Genomic DNA, 21,708 nt, shown 5'->3' on the forward strand with positions numbered 1-21,708 from the left:
ATGCGTAATGCGTGCCATAAATGCAGCGAAAGAGTCGCGCGAATAGAATAAACAGTGAGTGGGTGAAAGCTTCTGTGTTTGAAGTGAAAAGAGTGAATGTGGATTTTGATAGTGTCCTTGAATAATGAAGTGCACGGAGATAAACGTGATAAAATAGTGCTAAAACACTTATTGGGCTTTTATAACAATATTTTAGCAGAAGATGTGAACGGTAACATCAGAAACAAAAGTTAAACGTGCTAAAGCATACAATGCACGAAAAGTATAAGTTTAGTCCATGCACTAAATAGTTAAATAAAGAGATGCGCGGCGCAGCAATGTGTGCATTTATAAAAAAAAAAACACCAGGAATATTTCATAGTTATTTATCTACAACACTCAGAGTTTGTTAACGCGAGCAAATGCATAAGGTGTGTCTTTTTATATTGCAAAAGCTCTTTTGCTCTATGTCTGAAGACGGTTGAATAAAAAAAAAACTCATAAAAAGAAAAAAGCATAAATGTCATTATTGGGTTGATTGTGCGATCAATGCATGATTTGAAATTCTGAATGGACAGTTGTGTTCAAACGTTAACACGTGCTCCCTCTTGTGGAACAGGACGTTTCTACTGGACCGAGCTGAGTGGCCCTTCTAAAGAGGACTATATTCTGACATTAGTAGCTTTAAATATAGCACACACTGTCCAAATGGCATCTTTATCATTATAATATTGGTGTAACATAAAGATGACCACACAGAGCCGAGATTCCCCTTAAAATAACACATCACACCATTGTGGCCTTTCCCTGTAAGGAAGTTTCATTATCACATTGTGCATAATGACTAGCTGCAGTTCTTTTTCGAAAAGCGTCGAAAATGGAAATTTGAACAGAGCCAGCCATTTGGTAAACTATATTCAGGCGATTACAAAAAGTCTATGGATTTATTTTCATCTTTAGAAAAAGCAGTTTGACTTGCGTATCCGAAATGCTCCGGATTACTGATATCAGTATAATAATGTCTTGAAATAAAAGCGTTTAAGAGGTTAAACTGCTCCGGTGGCTTGAGGACTGCGAGCAATTACTAAGTGAGCACATCTGTCATTCTCCTCTTCGCTATTAAAACCAAACGCAAGTCTATTTTTAAGTAGAAACGTATTTGCAGTTTGTAAGCCACCTACGGGGAATATAAAAGGTGCTTATTAAAAGTTTCTGTTTTATTGCTTTTTATTTATTGCTTCAGGGGGGGAAAAAAACAGCATCGGTCTTATAAGAAAGGAATAATATATCTTGTTTTGATATGGCTCACTGTTAAATTTGAAATTTAAATCAGTTCTGATATACAAGCCTGATGCAGCAACACTTATTACTTTTGTTCAAATCTAAATATGCGGATATTTTCAGGGTGCAAAAACCAGTGGGAGATTTTTACGAACCTCTGTGGGCAGCAGTGCAAGCTGTGAGATTGTTTCTAAGGGTTTTGTAGAAAAATATCATGTAATATTTGAGACTTAAAAACAGCAATACTAATAATGTGGAACGAAAATGAATGCTAAACACAAAAAGAGGTGAAGCAGCCATTAGATCTCATCAGATGAGTGCGTGTGGATTGACGGCGGGAACGCAGTGGCCTAGATACACATGAATGTTTGACTACGCTTGGCAATATCATTCCAGGAATATTGACGAGAGCTGCTGAACTCTGATATATTGATTGACTCTGGAGTGCAAAAGGCCTTGAAACAGAAGCTTGTTGAGACTGCCACCAGGTGGCTGGAAAGGTTGAACGTGAGAGTTTGCGTCTACTGAAACAAGTGAACATTATTCTGCCAACTGCCCACTAAATGCGTGCTTGTCCAGGAACAGCACCAAAACCTTCAGAGAAAATATTCTTCTATGTTGCTTCCACTAAAGCAATGCTGTTTGAGTTGTAATTGACCACATAATCATCTTTGGAAGGGTAAACGGTCTTTCCCGATGCCAACACAGCTTATCCATCATGACAAATTGCCACCAAAGGTGTAGTAGTATAATCTAATTTTAGTGCATACTGCAGGGTTTGAGTATGAGAGGTCAAGCAGAGGTCGTGTTCCTCCCTCCTGATAACATCGACTGGACTAAATTATCCTTTCATGTTTTAAAGGCATTCGTGAAGACACTGTTTTAATATTAGTGGATTACACTGATTACATTACATTCTCTACACCAGAGTTATTATAATTTTCATAAAACTTTAATAAAGTTTTAATTAAGTTAAAACTGAAATAAACTTGAATAAAAACTAGAGACAAAAAAAATTAATTAACAAAAACACTAGTTATTATATTTAACTACTGTAAAACTAAAACCATTCAAATTACTTGAAATACCTGATATAAATGAAATAAAATATAAAAATACCATAAATAATCAATTTATTTTAGCTAGTTGCCAAAGCAACATTTCTCATTTTCATTTAGTTGAACTATGTAAATAACTAAAACTGAAATAAAAATTAATAAAACTAGTAATATTTGGAAAAAGTAATAATAAAAATGACCAAAAAAAAGTACATTCAAAGTACTAAAACATTAAAATGAATTATAAAGCATAAATAAAAAATATAAATATAAAAACTAATTCAAAATATTAAATATAAATAAAAAAAAGTATATATAAAATTGATAAAGTATACTAAACTGCTTAAAGGGTTACTCCAGCCCAAAATGAAAATGTTGTCATTAATCAGCTTTGTTCGTCTTCGGAGTATATATAAAATTTATAAAGTATACTAAACTGCTTAAAGGGTTACTCCAGCCCAAAATGAAAATGTTTAAGCGTAAAAGCTTTGTTCGTCTTCGGAACACAATTTAAGATATTTTAAATGAAAACCGGGAGGCTTGTGACTGTCCCATTGACTGCAAAGTAAACTACACTGTCAAGACCCAGAAAAGTATGAAAGACATCGTCAGAATAGTCCATCTGCCGTCAGTGGTTCAACCGTAACGTTATGAAACGACGAGAATACTTTTTGAGAATACTTTTTGCATGCGAAGAAAACAAAAATAATGACTTTATTCAACAATTCGTCTCCTCTGTGTCTCCTCTACACATAGAAAATGTATCTTTGTGTCGCGGCTGACACAGAGTAGCGTACGCTGCTTGCATTCAGCGGATATTCTCCAAAATGGTGCTACGGTGATGCGGAGAGACACAGAGGAGACGAATTGTTGAATAAAGTCCTTATTTTTGTTTTATTCACGTACAAAAAGTATTCTCGTCGTTTCATAAAGTTACGGTTGAACCACTGACGGCAGATGGACTATTCTGACGATGTCTTTCATACTTTTCTGGGTCTTGACAGTGTAATTTACTTTGCAGTCAATGGGACAGTCACAAGCCTCCCGGGTTTTCATTTAAAATATCTTAAATTGTGTTCCGAAGACGAACAAAGCTTTTATGGTTTTGGAACAATATGGGGGTAAGTGATTAATTACAAATAATTAATCACATAAAACAAAAATAACGACTTTATTCAACAATTAATTTTCATTTTGGGCTGGAGTAACCCTTTAAAATACTAAAATAACACTGCAGGTTCCTCTGTGAACTCGAGGAGATACATCCACCACAAATGACCTAAAACGTTGAGACATCAAAAATGATGAATTATAGTGAAGCTAGTGACACTTACATGTCTAAATATCCAAAACCTGAGCTTCTAACCCATTTGTTTCGAACTAAATATCACATAATGAACCTACAAAGACTGAGAAACAGCATTAATGGCGCTGTCAATCACACATTCTAGGTTTAGGAAAGTTCTAGCTGAATTCCAACAACTATCATCTGTTCTGAGTTGAAGCCCTCTGGCTCCTGCATTAAACCCCTTTAATCAGGATTCTTATAATAACTTATGAAGTCGACAGTTGGCTACCTGGTTAAGCGCATGAGGATGTATTTATAGACAGTCAGTGGTGGGGAATGAGGTTATATATATTAAAATCAGCATTTCCACCCTGTCTGGAATCACTCGTGCTTTGTCTTCTGAATTCAAGAGTTACGATTATGGTGAGTTTGCTTTGTCATACATTTATTAATTCAATAACTCTGTCTTTGATTATCAGCATACATTTACTCAATATTCTCTTGATGCGTCCAAACGAAGATCAAAAAAATAAATAAAAAAGAGTTGATTTCTTTCTGTCTGTGTTTGAATCTAAAGTTTAAGTCTGCTTCATCAGAGCCACTTACATCTGACTCATCCGCCTCTGTTTTATTCATTTCCCTTTCTACAAATAAATACGTGAAAAGTAAACTGTTTCTGTTCTCAAAGATAGATATAAACATTTTCATTAGCCAAAAATCAAAAAAAGGAGACAGGTGACTCATCTATTTATCGTTTTAATAATGTTTCAACTGTTTCTCGTAGAGAGCAACAAGAGCAAATTAAGACTTTTCACTCAAAATGTGTTTTTCTTTGTCTTCTCTTTTTTTTATATGAAAAAGACCCAAGTGACCTTTTAGAAAAAAAAATCTTTCAACTGCTATCACACTGTGCTAATAAATTATATATGAATATACAAATATAAATTATATATACAGTGTACAGTGTATATATATATATATATATATATATATATATATATATATATATACACACACAAAAATAAATAAATATATACAAAAATCCACTCTCACACACTCAACACGTCACTGCTCAGAGGATGCTCCTTCATTCCTCAGGAGGAGGATGCTACAACTCCTAAAACTCCTTAAGAGAAATGCAGAAACACAAAAGAGCTCAAATCAACGTGAATAGCAGCTCAAAATATTTGAGTTAGTAGCACACTTTGAGACAATGTTAAGAGTCATCGTGTGAGATTTATGGGAGCCTTTTTTGCAGGAGACTTTAAACAGTCTGGAGTCTGTGAATGCTGTTGAAAGGATGCAGTGATGCATTTGTTTGAATAAAACTACAGCAAAAACAGTAATATTGTGAAATATTATTTTAATTTAAAAGAACTGTTTTCTATTTGAATATATTTTAAAATGCAATTCATTCCTGTGATTTTCAGCATCAGTACTCATTCTAATATGTTGATTTGCTGCTCAAGGAACATTTATTATTATTATCAGTGTTGAAAACAGTTGTGCTGCTTCATTTTTTATGGAAACCACAATTTTATTTTTAGTATTCTTTGATGAATAGAAAGTTGAAAAGCACAGCATTCATATGAAATTGCGATTATTTGTAACATTATAAATGTCTTTACTGTCACTTTAGATCAATTTAAAACATCCTAGCTGGAAAAATATATCACTTTCCAAAATAACGACTCCAAACTTTTAAACAGTAGTGTATTTTCTAGTAAAAATTCATATTATCAGCCAAAAAGGAAAGACGTTTCAGAGGGGTTTTGAAGCATGTTATTCTTCTTTTTGGAGAAAGATGGCAAAAAACTAAACTAAAATCATGTTGGAATAAAGTGCACCAATGAAACGGCATGTCAAAGCGTACTTCTATTTAGCAAGTCACATGTGATTATTCTGTGCAGGCACCCAAAAAGGCAAAGAAGCGGGCAGAAGGAGCCAATTCAAATGTCTTCTCCATGTTTGAACAAATACAGATCCAGGAGTTCAAAGAGGTACAAACCAAGCGCTCGTTTGACTCTAATTGCTCTGACAATTGTCTTTATCGTGACTCTTTCACTGTGATATCGAGCATCTATAGCGAGATTCCCGTATGTGACTTCAATATGTCAGTGTTCATCATCGCTAGTGAATAATTCAGAATGTGTCAGTAACGATTAGCACAGCGGAGTGATTTACACCCTGAACACACACTCGCTCACACACACTCCAACCTGCTGTCAGGGCCCTGAGATTTGCGTGGAAAATGCAGCAGGACAGACGTTCTCTCTGGTCTCAAAGCGGCTGTGAAAAGATCACGACAAACAGGATAAGCATGACGCTGATCCGAGATGGCAGTGATGAGAACGTGCAGACAAATGCTAGCCGTCTTTCTCTCTCTCTCTTTCAGTCTGTCTCTCTCTCACACAGATCACAAACAAACACAAAGACACCAAGTAAAGAGGAATTACAGGAACTATAAATACACAACTGAGGGAGTTTTGCAAAATAAAACACTAAATAAGCAGCATGACAGTGAGGTCTGACCTTGAGTAAAAGAATGAATTTGTGATTATGATTATATATTTATATTTTATATTATATTCAATTTATTATTTTTCTGTGGAACACAAATGGAGAATTTTTTTAAACTTTCACACTAAAAAAAAAAATGTATGTACCTTAAAATATAATAACAGTAGGTCATGTGACTTGAGAATTATATTCCAAGACTTCTGGAGTCAACTGATAGCTTTGTGTGAGTCGCAAACCGTTATTCAGATAACCTGTCCATGCCAACAAAAAAATAAAAAATGGCTTGTCATTGGTTTTGAGTCAAAGCGGGGTTACTAACAAAAACTAAAACCTTGAAAATAAATAAATACACTGAACAAAATTATAAACGCAACACTTTTGTTAATTTTGTTCAGTGTACATACATACATACATACATAAACTTCTGAAAACTGAAATAAAATATTAATAATTGTAATAATATTTAAATTTAATAATAATCATTTTTAATATTTATATTTTCATTTTTATTTCAAATCACAGCACATCAAGTTACTAAATGAAAATGATAAATGTTGCCTTGGCAAATAGCTGTAATAAATAATTTCACGTTTTTTAAATATTTTATTTCAGCTAGTTGCTAAAGAAATATTGTTCATTTAGTTTAACTTGATGAATAACTATATACAGGAGCATCTTAATAAATTAGAATGTCGTGGAAAAGTTCATTTATTTCAGTAATTCAACTCAAGCCGTTTGGTTTACACAGGTTGATATATAATTTTCAGTTAGACATAAATGAAACAGGTCAAATTTCTTTAATAGTACTAATAAATAGAATGGGTTTTGAAAAAAGAATAAGCAGGTTTATATATTTATCATCATTAAATTCAAACTGTTCCAATATCATACATTTAACTGAATATTGCTTGTTCCACAGCTAGCCATATCTTAACCATTTTAATACTTTTTAACTGAATAAATATAATTTTCACAATGAACATTTATGCTGATTGTACGCAATCTGAATAAATGCATTTTGAAAACATGAGTATTTAAATGAGATCAAATAGATTTCAAAATCAAATATACTATGCCGTGATGTTTTTGAGTGCAGAAATCATACCTGTTTCATTTATGTATGACTGAAAGTATGCATTATATTAGGTTTAGGTTTAATAGTTTACATTAAAACTGTGTGATCCAAATGGATGGAAATCCTATATGTAATTGAAATCTTAAATTCATGTCTAAATATTTCGGAGTGTCTGAAGTGTTTGCCAGAAGTAATTCGATTATATCAAAAGGTCAAACTGAAGTTGTCTCTCCTCACAGTTTGGCACAGATGTTGACAACGCAAGCAGACCGATTTTCTCTAGAAGAGGTTTGACATCTGAGATTATTTGTTTTATGTATGAACGCCGTATGTCACATTGACATTTATATTCTATGTGAATGAAAGGCAGGAGGTGACATTATATTGTGTTATGTTGAATATAAGACGAGACATATGGTGGGCAAAAATGAAGAAACGTTCAATCTGATAAACGTTGCTGCAGATTTACAAACACTTCATCTAATGAATGACATTCGCATTTTGTAGGAATGATATGTCAACAAATGATTCTGTCACAAATATATATATATATATATATTACACAAGTTTCACAATTTGAGTTGAATTACTGGAATAAATGAACTTTTCCACGACATTCTAATTTATTGAGATGCACCTGTAATAATAAAAGAAAACATTAATAAAAAATAAAATAAAAACTGTATATTGTGCATATTAAAAAACTATAAAAATGACAAACACAAAATCACTAAAAGTTTAGCAAAAATGAAAACACAAAATATATAAATAAATATATAAATAAAAAAATCACATATGTATTCATAATAACTAGCATAGACTCTCTATGATACTCAAATAAATCTGACTCGCAAATATGATGCACTAGTTTGAAAAAAACTGTCCTTTAGCATTGCACAGAAAACACAAATAGGTTTGAAACAACCTGATGGTGAGTAAATAAATTATAATAAATTAAATAAATTATAAATTTTTTAGTTGAACTTACAGTAAAAGTAGTGAAAACAAGCGAATTGAGTCTTAAAAAAATGCATACAAAACGGTTTTAATTCTACGCATCAGTATTCTACCTCCCATGTTTAAATGGTTTCAAACATTCGGCAACCACAAAAGTTCAATTATAAGTTCGTCAAAATGCAGAAGGCACGTATGCTGCTTTCCAAAAGGATCACTAAAATGATATACATCAACATCAAAAAGGCTAAAGCAACACAATATACGTCAACTACTGATTCAGCAATGAGGAAATATGTCTGAATAATTTTTTATCATTTTTTGCAATTCCATTCGGTGCCACTAGAGGTGCAGACACACTTCACCTTTGACATACACCTTAAACACCATCAGACTACATTCTGCATCCCTCTCACACACACTCTATATTCTCTCTCTTTCATCTGCCTCAGGCTTTCACAATCATGGACCAGAACAGAGACGGCTTTATCGACAAGAATGACCTGAGGGATACGTTCGCAGCTTTAGGTGGACTGTTATAATCTCTGTCGTTCTGCATTGCTGGATGAAGCGTCTCTCTGACAGCAGTTCTGACCTCTGCCTCCGCAGGCCGCCTGAACGTCAAACAAGAGGAGCTCGACGAGATGCTAAAGGAGGCTCCAGGACCCATTAACTTCACCGTCTTCCTCACCATGTTTGGGGAGAAGCTTAAAGGTAAATGGTGGGGTGAAGTGGTACTAAGAATCTGAAAACCCTGGAGGAATTTTATTTTCATTTATCCAGCAACTTAAGACCAACATTTCTGACTGTAACTTATTCATCATTCTTTCAAGTTCTTTTTTTAACTATTCTAATATTTTTTAATCTAATTATATATATATATATATTTTTTTTTTTTTATTATTATTATTATTTTTTTTTTCCACTTACATCTACACTACAAATTAAAATTTTGGGTCAGTAAAATTTTTGTTTGAAAAATGAACACTATTCTATTCCGCAACGATGCATTAAATTGATCAAAAGCGACAGTAAAAACATGTATAATGTTACAAGTAAATTCTATTTCAAATAAATGTATATATATATATGGAAACAGCCATCATGTAAAATGCAAGAGCGTAGAATTTAGTAGGGACAATTAAATGTCTGTTGTCTGCCGTTATATCCCCACCAATGCCAAACTCAAACCTACACCCTTGCTCAAATGATTACAATAGAGTAGCAATTCAACAAGATTCACCATTTTGAAAGTCCAGAATTTCCAAATTTCTGAAAATTATTCAAACCGTTCACTCGTCTTTTTGAGCATTTCATTAAGTGGCTCAAACGAGTCTTTTATTCAGGAAATAAATTACACTGGCAGCTCCGTAAGCTAAATTAAATTTAAATTTTTTCAATACAACAAACAGCTTATAAGAGTCTTTTTTTCAGAATAGAATGACACTTGTCACTAAAAAGAACAGGCTCAAAAGAGTCATTTATTTAGGAATCTGATTACGCTGGTGTTATATGTTTTTTGACTTACTATAAAGAACCGGCTCATACGAGTCATTTATTTGTGAATCATTCTACACTGTGCGTTGTTCTCACATGTTTAATATACAGTGGTGTGAAAAAGTGTTGGCCCCCTTCCTGATTTCTTATTTTTTTGCATGTTTGTCACACTTTAATGTTTCAGATCATCAAACAAATTTAAATATTAGTCAATGATAACACAAGTAAACACAACATGCAGTTTTTAAATGAAGGTTTTTATTATTAAGGGCCACTTACATCTACACTACAAATTAAAATTTTGGGTCAGTAAAATTTTTGTTTGAAAAATGAACACTATTCTATTCCGCAACGATGCATTAAATTGATCAAAAGCGACAGTAAAAACATGTATAATGTTACAAGTAAATTCTATTTCAAATAAATGCTGTTCTTTTGAGCTTTCCATTAATCAAAGAATCCGGAAAAATAAAATGTATCACTATTTTCACAAATATATGCACAACTGTTTTCACCATTGATAATATCCAGAAATGTTTCTTGAGCAAATCAGCATATTAGAATGATTTCTGAAGATCATGTGACACTGAAGACTGGAGGAATGATGCTGAAAATTCAGCTTTGATCACAGGAATAAATTACATTTTACTATATACTGTATTACAACTGAAAACAGTTGTTTTAAATTGTAATATTTCAAAATAATTAAATTTTTACTGTATAAAAAAATAAATGCAGCCTTGGTGAGCATAAGAGATTCTTTCAAAAACATAACAACATATTTTTAATGTATAATCGAGTTTTATTCTTAAAATCTTCCTGTATATTGTATTTCATTTAAACAAAACTCTAGGCGTTTTTGAATAAAGTCTCATGAGTGGACAAGAAATCACACAGGGATTTTTTATTTCCTTTTGAAGTCCTACAGAAGCATTTGATCCTACTGGGAATCATAATAGGCCTATAAGGAACTTATAGTTAGGCAACTATATGTTCTGGAAGCTCTTGTATGAGCCTGTATGACGATTCCCATAGGATCAGCTCAGAATTGTCCACTAGGAATCCTGTAAAAATTATGTCTTATTGCCTTTCCGGAGGATTTTAAAGACAGTTAGGTCTCTTGTCAGTTTTCTGTTGCGCACTCGTTTTAAAAAACAGGTGCCGATGCAGAGGAAACCATTCTGAATGCCTTTAAAGTGTTCGACCCAGAGGGAAAGGGGACCTTGAGGAAGAATTTGTCAGTACCGTTAAAACAACACAATCTGCCCTGCTTCTCTGCAAATCCATTTCTCCACAGATTCTGCTTTGTTTGTCAGCTTATGACTTTACAAGCTACTGAAGTAAAAGATGCAGTACATATAGACTTTTCAAACCCTGCATGCATATGCATTTAAAAAATAAATAAATCAATCAATAAATTTTTTATATACAGGTGTATCTCAATAAATTAGAATGTCGTGGAAAAGTTCATTTATTTCAGTAATTCAACTCAAATTGTGAAACTCGTGTTTTAAATAAATTCAATGCACACAGACTGAAGTAGTTTAAGTCTTTGGTTCTTTTAATTGTGATGATTTTGGCTCACATTTAACAAAAACCCACCAATTCACTATCTCAACAAATTAGAATATGGTGACATGTCAATCAGCTAATCAACTCAAAACACCTGCAAAGGTTTCCTGAGCCTTCAAAATGGTCTCTCAGTTTGGTTCAGGATGCACAATCATGGGGAAGACTGCTGATCTGACAGTTGTCCAGAAGACAATCATTGACACCCTTCACAAGGAGGGTAAGCCACAAACATTCATTGCCAAAGAAGCTGGCTGTTCACAGAGTGCTGTATCCAAGCATGTTAACAGAAAGTTGAGTGGAAGGAAAAAGTGTGGAAGAAAAAGAGGCACAACCAGCCAAGAGAACCGCAGCCTTATGAGGATTGTCAAATCGATTCAAGAATTTGAGTGAACGTCACAAGGAATGGACTGAGGCTGGGGTCAAGACATCAAGAGCCACCACACACAGACGTGTCAAGGAATGTGGCTTATTGTCAAGAGGAAAATGAGAAACAAGAGACCAAAAAATGCAGATGAGCTGAAGGCCACTGTCAAAGAAACCTGGGCTTCCATACCACCTCAGCAGTGCCACAAACTGATCACCTCCATGCGAATGTCCGGCCATCTGTTCGTGACCTCAAGCTGAAGCGAACTTGGGTTCTGCAGCAGGACAATGATCCAAAACACACCAGCAAGTCCACCTCTGAATGGCTGAAGAAAAACAAAATGAAGACTTTGGAGTGGCCTAGTCAAAGTCCTGACCTGAATCCTGTGAGATGCTGTGGCATGACCTTAAAAAGGCGGTTCATGCTCAAAAACCCTCCAATGTGGCTGAATTACAACAATTCTGCATAGATGAGTGGACCAAAATTCCTCCACAGCGCTGTAACAGACTCATTGCCAGTTATCGCAAACGCTTGATTGCAGTTGTTGCTGCTAAGGGTGGCCCAACCTGTTATTAGGTTTAGGGAGCAAACACTTTCTCACACCACTGTAAACACAAGTCAGTTGAAAGACGCAGACATTCAATGCAGACTGCAAACTCACATTCAGTGGCACTGACGCCAAGCTGTGCAGAAACCACGAGTAAAGAGACCGCTAACATGAGTCTTTACTGTCACCTACTGCCTGAGTAATTTACTTACAAGGCCTTCGATCCTATTGTTATAAACACAACCCTGAACCTCAAAGGCAGTCAAGGTACATTTTTACACAAAATTCTGCTGAAGTGAGTCATTACAGTCTATACAAACACAAATTCCTATAGCCTCAATCATCCACTGCTTAAGCCACAACAGTTCACGGCCTTTCATAGATGTGAAAAATTACAGGTTAACAAGTTTTTATCCAGTAATTACATAGAATGGCCTTGATTTCTACAGTGCTTTGACAAGGTTTTCTCTCTCTCTCTCTCTCTCTCTCTTCGAATAAAATGCAGAATATATATCAAAAGACTGGCATAGAAACATGCTTGCCATTACCGAGTCATAAGAAACAGCATATTAAACTGCCTTTACAAAAACTATACAAGACATTTAAGATTTTTTTTAAAATCTAAAATACATTGAGGCAACTTTTTTTTATTGATCAGTTATAAAAACGTTAACAACATGCTACATACTAACCTTATCCACCTTATTTTGCAATGCGAAGCAAACTAATTTCTGTGAATGTGCGAGACAACCGATTTATTAGTCTTCCTGAAATGACTAGAAGAATAACAAGGTGCAATAAACAGTAAAGCTATTTGCGCTACAAACTATTTTTATGATTATGATAATACATTAACATAAGGAATAAAAAGCAGCCATATAAAGCAGCATAACTGACTTTTTTTGTACAGGAAAAAAAACCTGAGAAGCCTCGCAGTTAGTTAATAAGTTAATAACATTCCAGTTAGTCATGTAGTAGCTAATAAATCCTGTTTGTCTAACATGTACTGCGCGAGTACGACCAATAGATGGCGACACAGCCTTACATAATTCATAGAGGGTTTCATAACACACCATAACAACTCAATTTGAAATAGATGGGAGTTATGAACTACCACTCCAAGAGTTCAGATTTCCAACAGATAACCAAATTATCACTCTGTACAGCTTTAGAATTAAATGCATGTAAATGATGTTAAAAAGCAACATCAGAATCGGTGCATGTATTTGAACAATCTGTGGTTCAGCCAAGTTCAACTGACACGAGCTGAGATCTTCAAAAGCTGGCCTTTAACCAGAGGTTTGTAAGTCCATGTTCTCGGACTGTGTCCTGATGTGACTGAAACCACAAGCTGTTTCAGAGAAAAGCTCTTGGCACATGCATTATACCTAAATGCCCTATCCTGAATCACACATTTGTGTTAAACTATAAAAAATATGAAGAACACAATCTGAATATTTTTTGTACTTTACCAAGTAAGGAGCTGCAATATCAAGACAACACCTAAACAAACAGAAACAGACATGGGCCAAGCTCATTTATATGTGCATAACTACAAAAATACAAATATTGTAAACCACTTATTAATATGACGATATATAGGATATATAATATTTGTGAAATATGCTTTACCTTTGAAATTTTGTGTACACTCACGTGTGGAGGTCCAAGGATAGGTGAATATAATATATTCGTTTTTTACTTAGTGGCTACATTCTTAGTCATTATATCGAAATTTGATAGAAAATTGTACACGTACTTTATTATAAAGTGTAACTAGGTATGTCTTGTTTTATAAATGAACTCTGCGGCCTGTGCATTTCAACACATCTCTTTCATTGGTCTCCATTAAAGTTTTTTTTTATTTTATTAGACACATGCAACATTTACAACTTTAACAAGACATCCAAAAAGATAACACAATTAAAGTAATGGGTTTACATTACATAGAGAGAGAAAAAAAAGAAGACAGCATATACCCGTTCAATTTTCAAGTAACTTCAACTCTTTAGCGAATAAAATTGTACCTCTACATTTTTTGTTTTCAATACATTTGAGAGACTCAAAATACAAATGAAAATCAGTCATAAAGACCTTCAAACATGGCTTAGAACTATTTCTTTTACTTTTACGAATATGAAATTTACCATATAAAATCATTAGATTCCTCATAAAGTTGACAGATGCATTTTTTGATATACTCTATTAAAGGTACAGGGGTTGCGTAACGGCGTGTGACGTCAAAGCAGTCGTAAGACTTCAGTCGCGCGTCGCGGCCCTCGGCAGCAGCTCACGAACAGACACGCGAGCGGAGCGCGCAGCGATGGGGCTCAGCGCGAGAAGACCCGGATCGGCTTGGATGTTCTGAACCGCATCGGATCGATCGCTATGGAGAGCTGATCCATAAAGACAGCGAGAATTTGAACGTCGCTGATTGTCATCTCGAGCCGCGGATCTGTTGTTAGTAGTCGAACTAACCCAAACCACCCCTGCAGCGGAGTCCGGGGGTGATGCTGTCCGTTCTCTCGTACGGTAGACTGGTGGCCCGGGCGGTCATCGGCGGACTCTCTCAAACCGACAGCCGCGATTACAGCCTGGTGTCCGCCAGCTTCGGCTTCGGGAAGGATTTTCGGAAGGGGATCTTGAAGAAAGGGATGTGTTATGGAGACGACGCGTGCTTCATAGCCCGACACAGGTCTGCTGATGTGCTAGGTATGTCATGATTAAAGGCTCTTTATGATGCACGCGAAGATATTTTGTTTGAGAGAACTGGTTTAGTCGAGGACCATCGTGGTTGAATCGCTTCTGACGTCACAGCTGTCGCACAACAAAAGCCTTATAGCCATCATACTGTATATGTCAGTAATTAGCATAAACCGGTTCAATCTTACTTTAACATGAATATTTCTCTTTAATGTATTTTATTATGATACTGAAAAACAGGCTATATATTTATCATAGCTATTACCGTTACTATAAATAATGGAGCACAATGATAAACACATTTTGTAACAGTGACGTCAGACGGACCTTTACGAACGTTCCGAATCGGATTTTAAATCGGAACATTCCTCGCAACAAAGTATCATTTCCCATTGTGACGTCAGTAGCGTTCAGAACTACGCATTCCGTAAACCTACTGAAATTACCCAGTCGTTTCATTCCAAAGATCATCATTAGAGTGTTGTCCGTTTATTTTATTATGAAGTGCTCCCACTTTTGATTTGAAACAGACTCGCCTCTTCGGTCTCATTATTATATTAGAAGGAAAAATGTTTTGGCAGTATCTGCTTTCTTCTTGTATGAATGTTTTGCTTCTTTATGTTCCCCTTTGCTGTTTTTATTTATTATTATTATTTATATATATATATATATATATATATATTTATTTGAATATATATTAAATTGTGTTCATGCTTGTTGCCGTGTGTACATTTACTATGCAATAAAAAATGAATCCAGAATTGCTGCAGCTGTCAGCAAACAATAACAGAGTGCGAGTCTGTTTCTACTCTTTAGTACTCCACGTGACTGGAGGGTCTGAACGGTTTTAGCTACTGTTACAAAAAGCACTAAACAGTACTTTCTGTACTGCTATATGGAGGGTTATGAGCACAAAGTGAGATAAGATATTAAAAAGGATCATGTGTTAGGCTACACAAACTAAGTGTGACACCTCAGTGGCTTGTACTTTAGTAGTAGAAAAGTAGTTCATTTGATATAGCTGCTGGAATTTGCAATGATACCATTTTAATACTATTCCATAACCTAATAGTCCTGTTACATCATAACATTGTTTGTAACCTGAGAATTTGAAGTGTTAGGGTGATCAAGAGTGCACATTAGTTTATATAGAACACAAAACCCATCTAGCTACGAGGAAGTCAGTCTGAACGATGCAAAACAAAAGATGAACACTGAAGACCACAGACCAGGGTTTCAGTCTTCCTTTGTCTTGAGTAATGGCTGTGCTTAATGATGCAGATCTTCAAAGAAAGCAGCTTCGTGGTTGAATCGCTTCTGACGTCACAGCTGTCGCACAACAAAAGCCTTATAGCCATCATACTGTATATGTCAGTAATTAGCATAAACCGGTTCAATCTTACTTTAACATGAATATTTCTCTTTAATGTATTTTATTATGATACTGAAAAACAGGCTATATATTTATCATAGCTATTACCGTTACTATAAATAATGGAGCACAATGATAAACACATTTTGTAACAGTGACGTCAGACGGACCTTTACGAACGTTCCGAATCGGATTTTAAATCGGAACATTCCTCGCAACAAAGTATCATTTCCCATTGTGACGTCAGTAGCGTTCAGAACTACGCATTCCGTAAACCTACTGAAATTACCCAGTCGTTTCATTCCAAAGATCATCATTAGAGTGTTGTCCGTTTATTTTATTATGAAGTGCTCCCACTTTTGATTTGAAACAGACTCGCCTCTTCGGTCTCATTATTATATTAGAAGGAAAAATGTTTTGGCAGTATCTGCTTTCTTCTTGTATGAATGTTTTGCTTCTTTATGTTCCCCTTTGCTGTTTTTATTTATTATTATTATTTATATATATATATTTATTTGAATATATATTAAATTGTGTTCATGCTTGTTGCCGTGTGTACATTTACTATGCAATAAAAAATGAATCCAGAATTGCTGCAGCTGTCAGCAAACAATAACAGAGTGCGAGTCTGTTTCTACTCTTTAGTACTCCACGTGACTGGAGGGTCTGAACGGTTTTAGCTACTGTTACAAAAAGCACTAAACAGTACTTTCTGTACTGCTATATGGAGGGTTATGAGCACAAAGTGAGATAAGATATTAAAAAGGATCATGTGTTAGGCTACACAAACTAAGTGTGACACCTCAGTGGCTTGTACTTTAGTAGTTGAAAAGTAGTTCATTTGATATAGCTGCTGGAATTTGCAATGATACCATTTTAATACTATTCCATAACCTAATAGTCCTGTTACATCATAACATTGTTTGTAACCTGAGAATTTGAAGTGTTAGGGTGATCAAGAGTGCACATTAGTTCATATAGAACACAAAACCCATCTAGCTACGAGGAAGTCAGTCTGAACGATGCAAAACAAAAGATGAACACTGAAGACCACAGACCAGGGTTTCAGTCTTCCTTTGTCTTGAGTAATGGCTGTGCTTAATGATGCAGATCTTCAAAGAAAGCAGCTTCGTTCATTTGGGATTAAATTAGTTCATTATATTTTTAGATAGCTTTTTTTTAGTAGTCTTCAAAGTCGATTAGTCCTTGTACCTGTTTTATCTGTCATTTAACCCACTCATAAGAAGTACACCTACAAATTCAAACGGAAACATGTTAGCAGGTCTCTTAACGTCTGCCAAGACCTACTTGGACAGCCGTATGTCAAAGTCAAATTAACCTGGGATATAAATCCTCTTCCGCAGCTCAAACACATGGGCAGGGTTCTGTCATGGCCTCTTGTCTTTGAAATGGCAGTAAGAAGGAAGAACCGAGGCTTTTGTGCAACTTTAAGCCATAAAATCTAGCTGTGGAAATCCTAGAGGTGCTTTTAGAGTGGATGCAGGTCGATGTGAGGGGACTTGCCTTGTATGGTCACAAACGAGGGTTCCTGCTCATTGTCTGTCAGATGGGAAGCTGGGAGGGCTTTGTAGGGAACATTCCCTGTCTGGTGGACAGATTTGGATATGCACATGAAATCTGTGGGGTGTAGGCCGTAAACGTTTGCCTTCTCAATTTCAAGACCGGCGCATCTTGCAGATCATTTCATTTACTTTTGTGTTTGATTATTATGGGTTTTTCCAATGGCTGAATGCATATATTATGCCTATAAAAATACAATCTTATGATGGCAAATGGGCACAAAATTGCTATTTAAATTAAAAATTGAAATGAAATTAAACTTTATGAACATTGCAAGTCAAAATAGTGAACAGATAGCTGATTGATTGCCATTGTTGATTCTACCACTAAACATAAGCATTTTGCTTTATATATATATCAGCTTAAAAATGATATTATTCTGCATAAAAATTGGTGGGAATCTTTCAAAGTCTAATTCTATTTTGTGGGTAAACCGGTTTTCCCTTCAGAAAGATGGGTACAGATACAGTCATTTTACCTCTTGCTAACCTCAAAATCTTACTAAATAATTCAGTCTGATCTAGATTTAGTTGGTCAAAATCATATAATCACAGTAGAAATTATTTTATATTATGGTAACATTGTGTCACAACATTTGCATTTATTTGATTAAAAATACAGTAAAAAAAACAGTAATATTGTGAAATATTATTACACATAAAATAACTGTTTTCTATTGTAATATTTTGTAAAATGTAATCCTGTGATACAAAGCTGAATTTTCAGCTTAAGTACAACATTATGTATTATTTATCATTATTTTTTATTATATTAATGTTGAAAACAGTTGTGCTGCTTCAAATTTTTGTGGAAAGCGTGAAGGCGTTTATTTGATATATAAATCTTTTGTAACATTCTGAATGTCTTTACTGTCACTTTTGATCAATTTAATGAATCCCTGCTGAATAAAAGTATCCAGTTCTTTCTATGAACAGTCTGCAAAATATTAGCGACATTCAAAACAGATGCAAAATAGATGATATTTTTGCAGTTTAATCATTTAGAAAATGCAGCTTTCTAATGGTTTTGGTCCTAACTGTGTGTCCTATAGGAGTGGCTGATGGAGTAGGTGGCTGGCGTGACTATGGGGTCGATCCCTCTCAGTTCTCTGGGACGCTCATGAGGACGTGTGAGAGGCTGGTCAAAGAAGGACGATTTGTGCCGAGCAACCCAGTGGGAATCCTCACCACCAGCTATTATGAGCTACTTCAGAACAAAGTACCGCTATTAGGTGAGAACATTCATCTTTAGATTATGGATTATGTAGTGAATTCATTTCAAGCTACAAAATGGAAGTGTTGTGCAATGGAAGTACAATGGAATTTCAAATTAAATGCAGCACAGATCAAGCATTTGCATTTAAATGTATCCTTTTAGATTTATTTCTTTAATATAATTTCTGTTTTCTAAAGAAAACTGTAGAGAGATTAGATTATAATGCGTTTAAGGCTGTTGGGATTGCAGCATTATGCTCTGGCTTCAATTAAGGTGTGGTCGCGCAATTTAGTGTTCCGTTCACTTCCATTAAAATGCTTGTGTAAACAGAAGAGCATGCGTCATGTTTTCACTACAAAACTAAGTTCAGTTGTGTATCAATTGAAGTTCACAGACATGCGAGACCGTACACACAGATATGCCATAAAACTGCGGAATGGACGTTATGTTCTGGGACAGTCATGAGTAAAGTTTTATTTTTCCTGACTTGGGAGGGAAATGGTTTTTGGGAAGGGCCTTGGCTCATTTTTTCTCAGGATGAGATCAAAGCCATAACTAAAATAGAATGGACAGAAATGAGTCATTGTGCTGCTCTCAAAAACACGCTGTGGGCTGGATGAGTCACAAACAGAGTGTACTGGGTCACAAGATTAGATTTTGGTAAATCTGCACAGATTCAAAGCTAAACGGCAGTTTTTGTGGTTTGGCCTGTTTAAAGGGATATTCCAGGTTTGATAGAACACTCTTAAAAATAAAGGTTCTTTATTGACATCAGTGGTTCCATGAAAAGCATTTAACATCCATAGAACCTCATATTTCATTTTTTTTACATTCCGTTTTTTATAGTGGAAAAGTGTTCTTTAGATTATTAGAATGTTCTTCACACTAAGAAAGTGGCTCTTTTAAGAACTGATCACTGAAAGGTTCTTTGGGGAACCCAAAACAGTTCTTCAATGACATTGCTGTAAAAACCACCTTTTGGAGTGAAGTTAAATCTGAAGTGTATAATTTGTTAGTGTTCTATGACCAACAATTAAAAAAAAAAATACAAAACCTGAAAGAAAAATGACAAAGATCTGGTGATAATATAGCATAATGAGAGATTTACAGGCAGTTTTTAAAAGACCGGTCATTTTTGACCGAAAACACAAATGTAACAAGGTAGGAGAGAAAAAAAAAGCCTTAAAGTACAAAAATGAAAATTTTTTGTTTTGGGGAGGGAAGTTGTGTATATACCATGTGTGCGCAAAGTTACGCTGGAAACACCAAATAAGGTAAAATGATTTTCAGCAGAGCACAAGGGTTAAATACGACTAAAAATAAACAATTTGTAGGTTGATTTCTCTTAATAGTGGACAGTGTGGCTCAGTAGGGCATTTTTTTAAAGAAATGAACATTTTATTGTACCTATGATGTGACTAAGTTTCTTTCTTGTCTTTAGGAAGCAGTACAGCGTGTATCGTGGTACTAGACAGGCAGAGCCACCGGCTACACACGGCAAACCTGGGCGACTCTGGCTTTCTGGTGGTTCGAGGTGGAGAGGTGGTACACAGGTCTGATGAACAGCAGCACTACTTCAACACCCCTTTCCAGCTCTCTATCGCCCCTCCTGAGGCAGAGGGCTCCGTCCTCAGTGACAGGTGAGACCGTTCGCTCTGTTACGTGATTTTTCCTCTCGCTTTCTGATGATGCAACAACATTGTGTCCCCAAGCTAGACGCAAGCGAGGCATAATCCACTGGCTGTCAGTATGAGAACATGATTAGGTCCTCACTCTGAGAGCCTGGTTATTAACTCGACTGGATTATCAGTTCCTCCTGGTGAGAAATGAGTCACTCGGTGTGAACACAGCAGCGTCTACTCTGAAGTTTAGAATATGTAATTATCTCTTTGCTCCTATTTCAGATCAGAACAGCTTAAACTGTCAAAAGAAAAATTTGATAATTGTGCACTAAGTTAACATACCCTAAAAATGGATAGAATTTTAAGCTGCAACTTACTGGCTTAACTATTTATAGCCAATAAATACTCTACTACTTCAGTATTATTTAAAACACTGATTTACTCTCTAGCTTTTTGAGATGTCATGTTAGTGTTTTTTTTTATTAATTGATCATTAATAATATTTTATATTCACAATTCAGGGGTTGAATCACGCTTTTGATTTGATTGCGATGTTGACTGATTGCTGAAACCATCAAAAAAACAAAACAAAAAAAAGTGCCACGTTGGTAAATTGGAAACACAGTCCTGGGACAATGCAATTTGCATGATTGAAAAGATTATGTGACTAAATTCACCCGCTGGTTTAGCATTTAACATGTTTTCTGCAACTTAACATCAACTGATCCTTTAATTTGTAACTTGTAATCCTGCATCCTTTAACCTGTAACATGAAATACACATATGGGATTTGAATTTGATTTTAAATTCTCTCACATATGTGGTGCAGCAAGCTGCTCTGAGACTCTGAAAACAACTGCGATAATGAGCTGCTCATGTGTAAATTAACACAATGGCATGCTGTACTTTGAAACATGTAGTCCATATACTTATTTAAATTGCAGGCTTTGCGATTTGATAATCACATTAAACACTTCCGGTTTTAGGGGACACTTAAGCACTTCCGGTTTCAGGGGCAGTCGTGGCCTAATGGATAGAGTCGGACTTGTAACCCAAAGGTCGCAGGTTCGAGTCTCAGGT

At 35.2% G+C, this 21,708-nt stretch overlaps 2 protein-coding genes across 2 annotated transcripts in view; both read left to right on the plus strand.

Annotated features, from left to right (window-relative positions):
* LOC107552143 (myosin regulatory light chain 2, ventricular/cardiac muscle isoform-like) lies at positions 1-14,503 on the plus strand. Its single transcript, XM_016233974.1, has 7 exons — positions 1-4; positions 599-657; positions 5,517-5,606; positions 8,608-8,683; positions 8,765-8,869; positions 10,811-10,889; positions 14,347-14,503. The coding sequence occupies exons 1-7, from the start codon at positions 1-3 to the stop codon at positions 14,501-14,503; spliced, it is 570 nt and encodes a 189-aa protein (XP_016089460.1).
* The window catches only part of LOC107552188 (protein phosphatase PTC7 homolog), a 14,287-nt gene continuing 6,936 nt past the window's right edge, over positions 14,358-21,708 (plus strand). The window contains exons 1-3 of the mRNA XM_016234033.1: positions 14,358-14,847; positions 18,843-19,022; positions 20,448-20,646. Of these exons, the coding sequence (XP_016089519.1) occupies positions 14,646-14,847; positions 18,843-19,022; positions 20,448-20,646 (581 nt within the window). The 5' untranslated portion in view covers positions 14,358-14,645. The remainder of the gene's footprint in view (positions 14,848-18,842; positions 19,023-20,447; positions 20,647-21,708) is intronic.

The sequence above is a fragment of the Sinocyclocheilus grahami genome, unplaced genomic scaffold (genome assembly GCF_001515645.1).
Source record: "Sinocyclocheilus grahami isolate Dianchi unplaced genomic scaffold, SAMN03320097.WGS_v1.1 scaffold442.1, whole genome shotgun sequence".
Taxonomy (NCBI): Eukaryota; Metazoa; Chordata; class Actinopteri; order Cypriniformes; family Cyprinidae; genus Sinocyclocheilus; species Sinocyclocheilus grahami.

What these genes read in the sequence shown, in the direction of transcription:
- LOC107552143 (XM_016233974.1), top strand. An exon ending in GTTTGGGGAGAAGCTTAAAG is followed by an intron (nt 8,870 to 10,810) that starts GTAAATGGTGGG and finishes TTTAAAAAACAG; the next exon opens with GTGCCGATGCAGAGGAAACC. An exon ending in GGGACCTTGAGGAAGAATTT is followed by an intron (nt 10,890 to 14,346) that starts GTCAGTACCGTT and finishes ACTCTATTAAAG; the next exon opens with GTACAGGGGTTGCGTAACGG.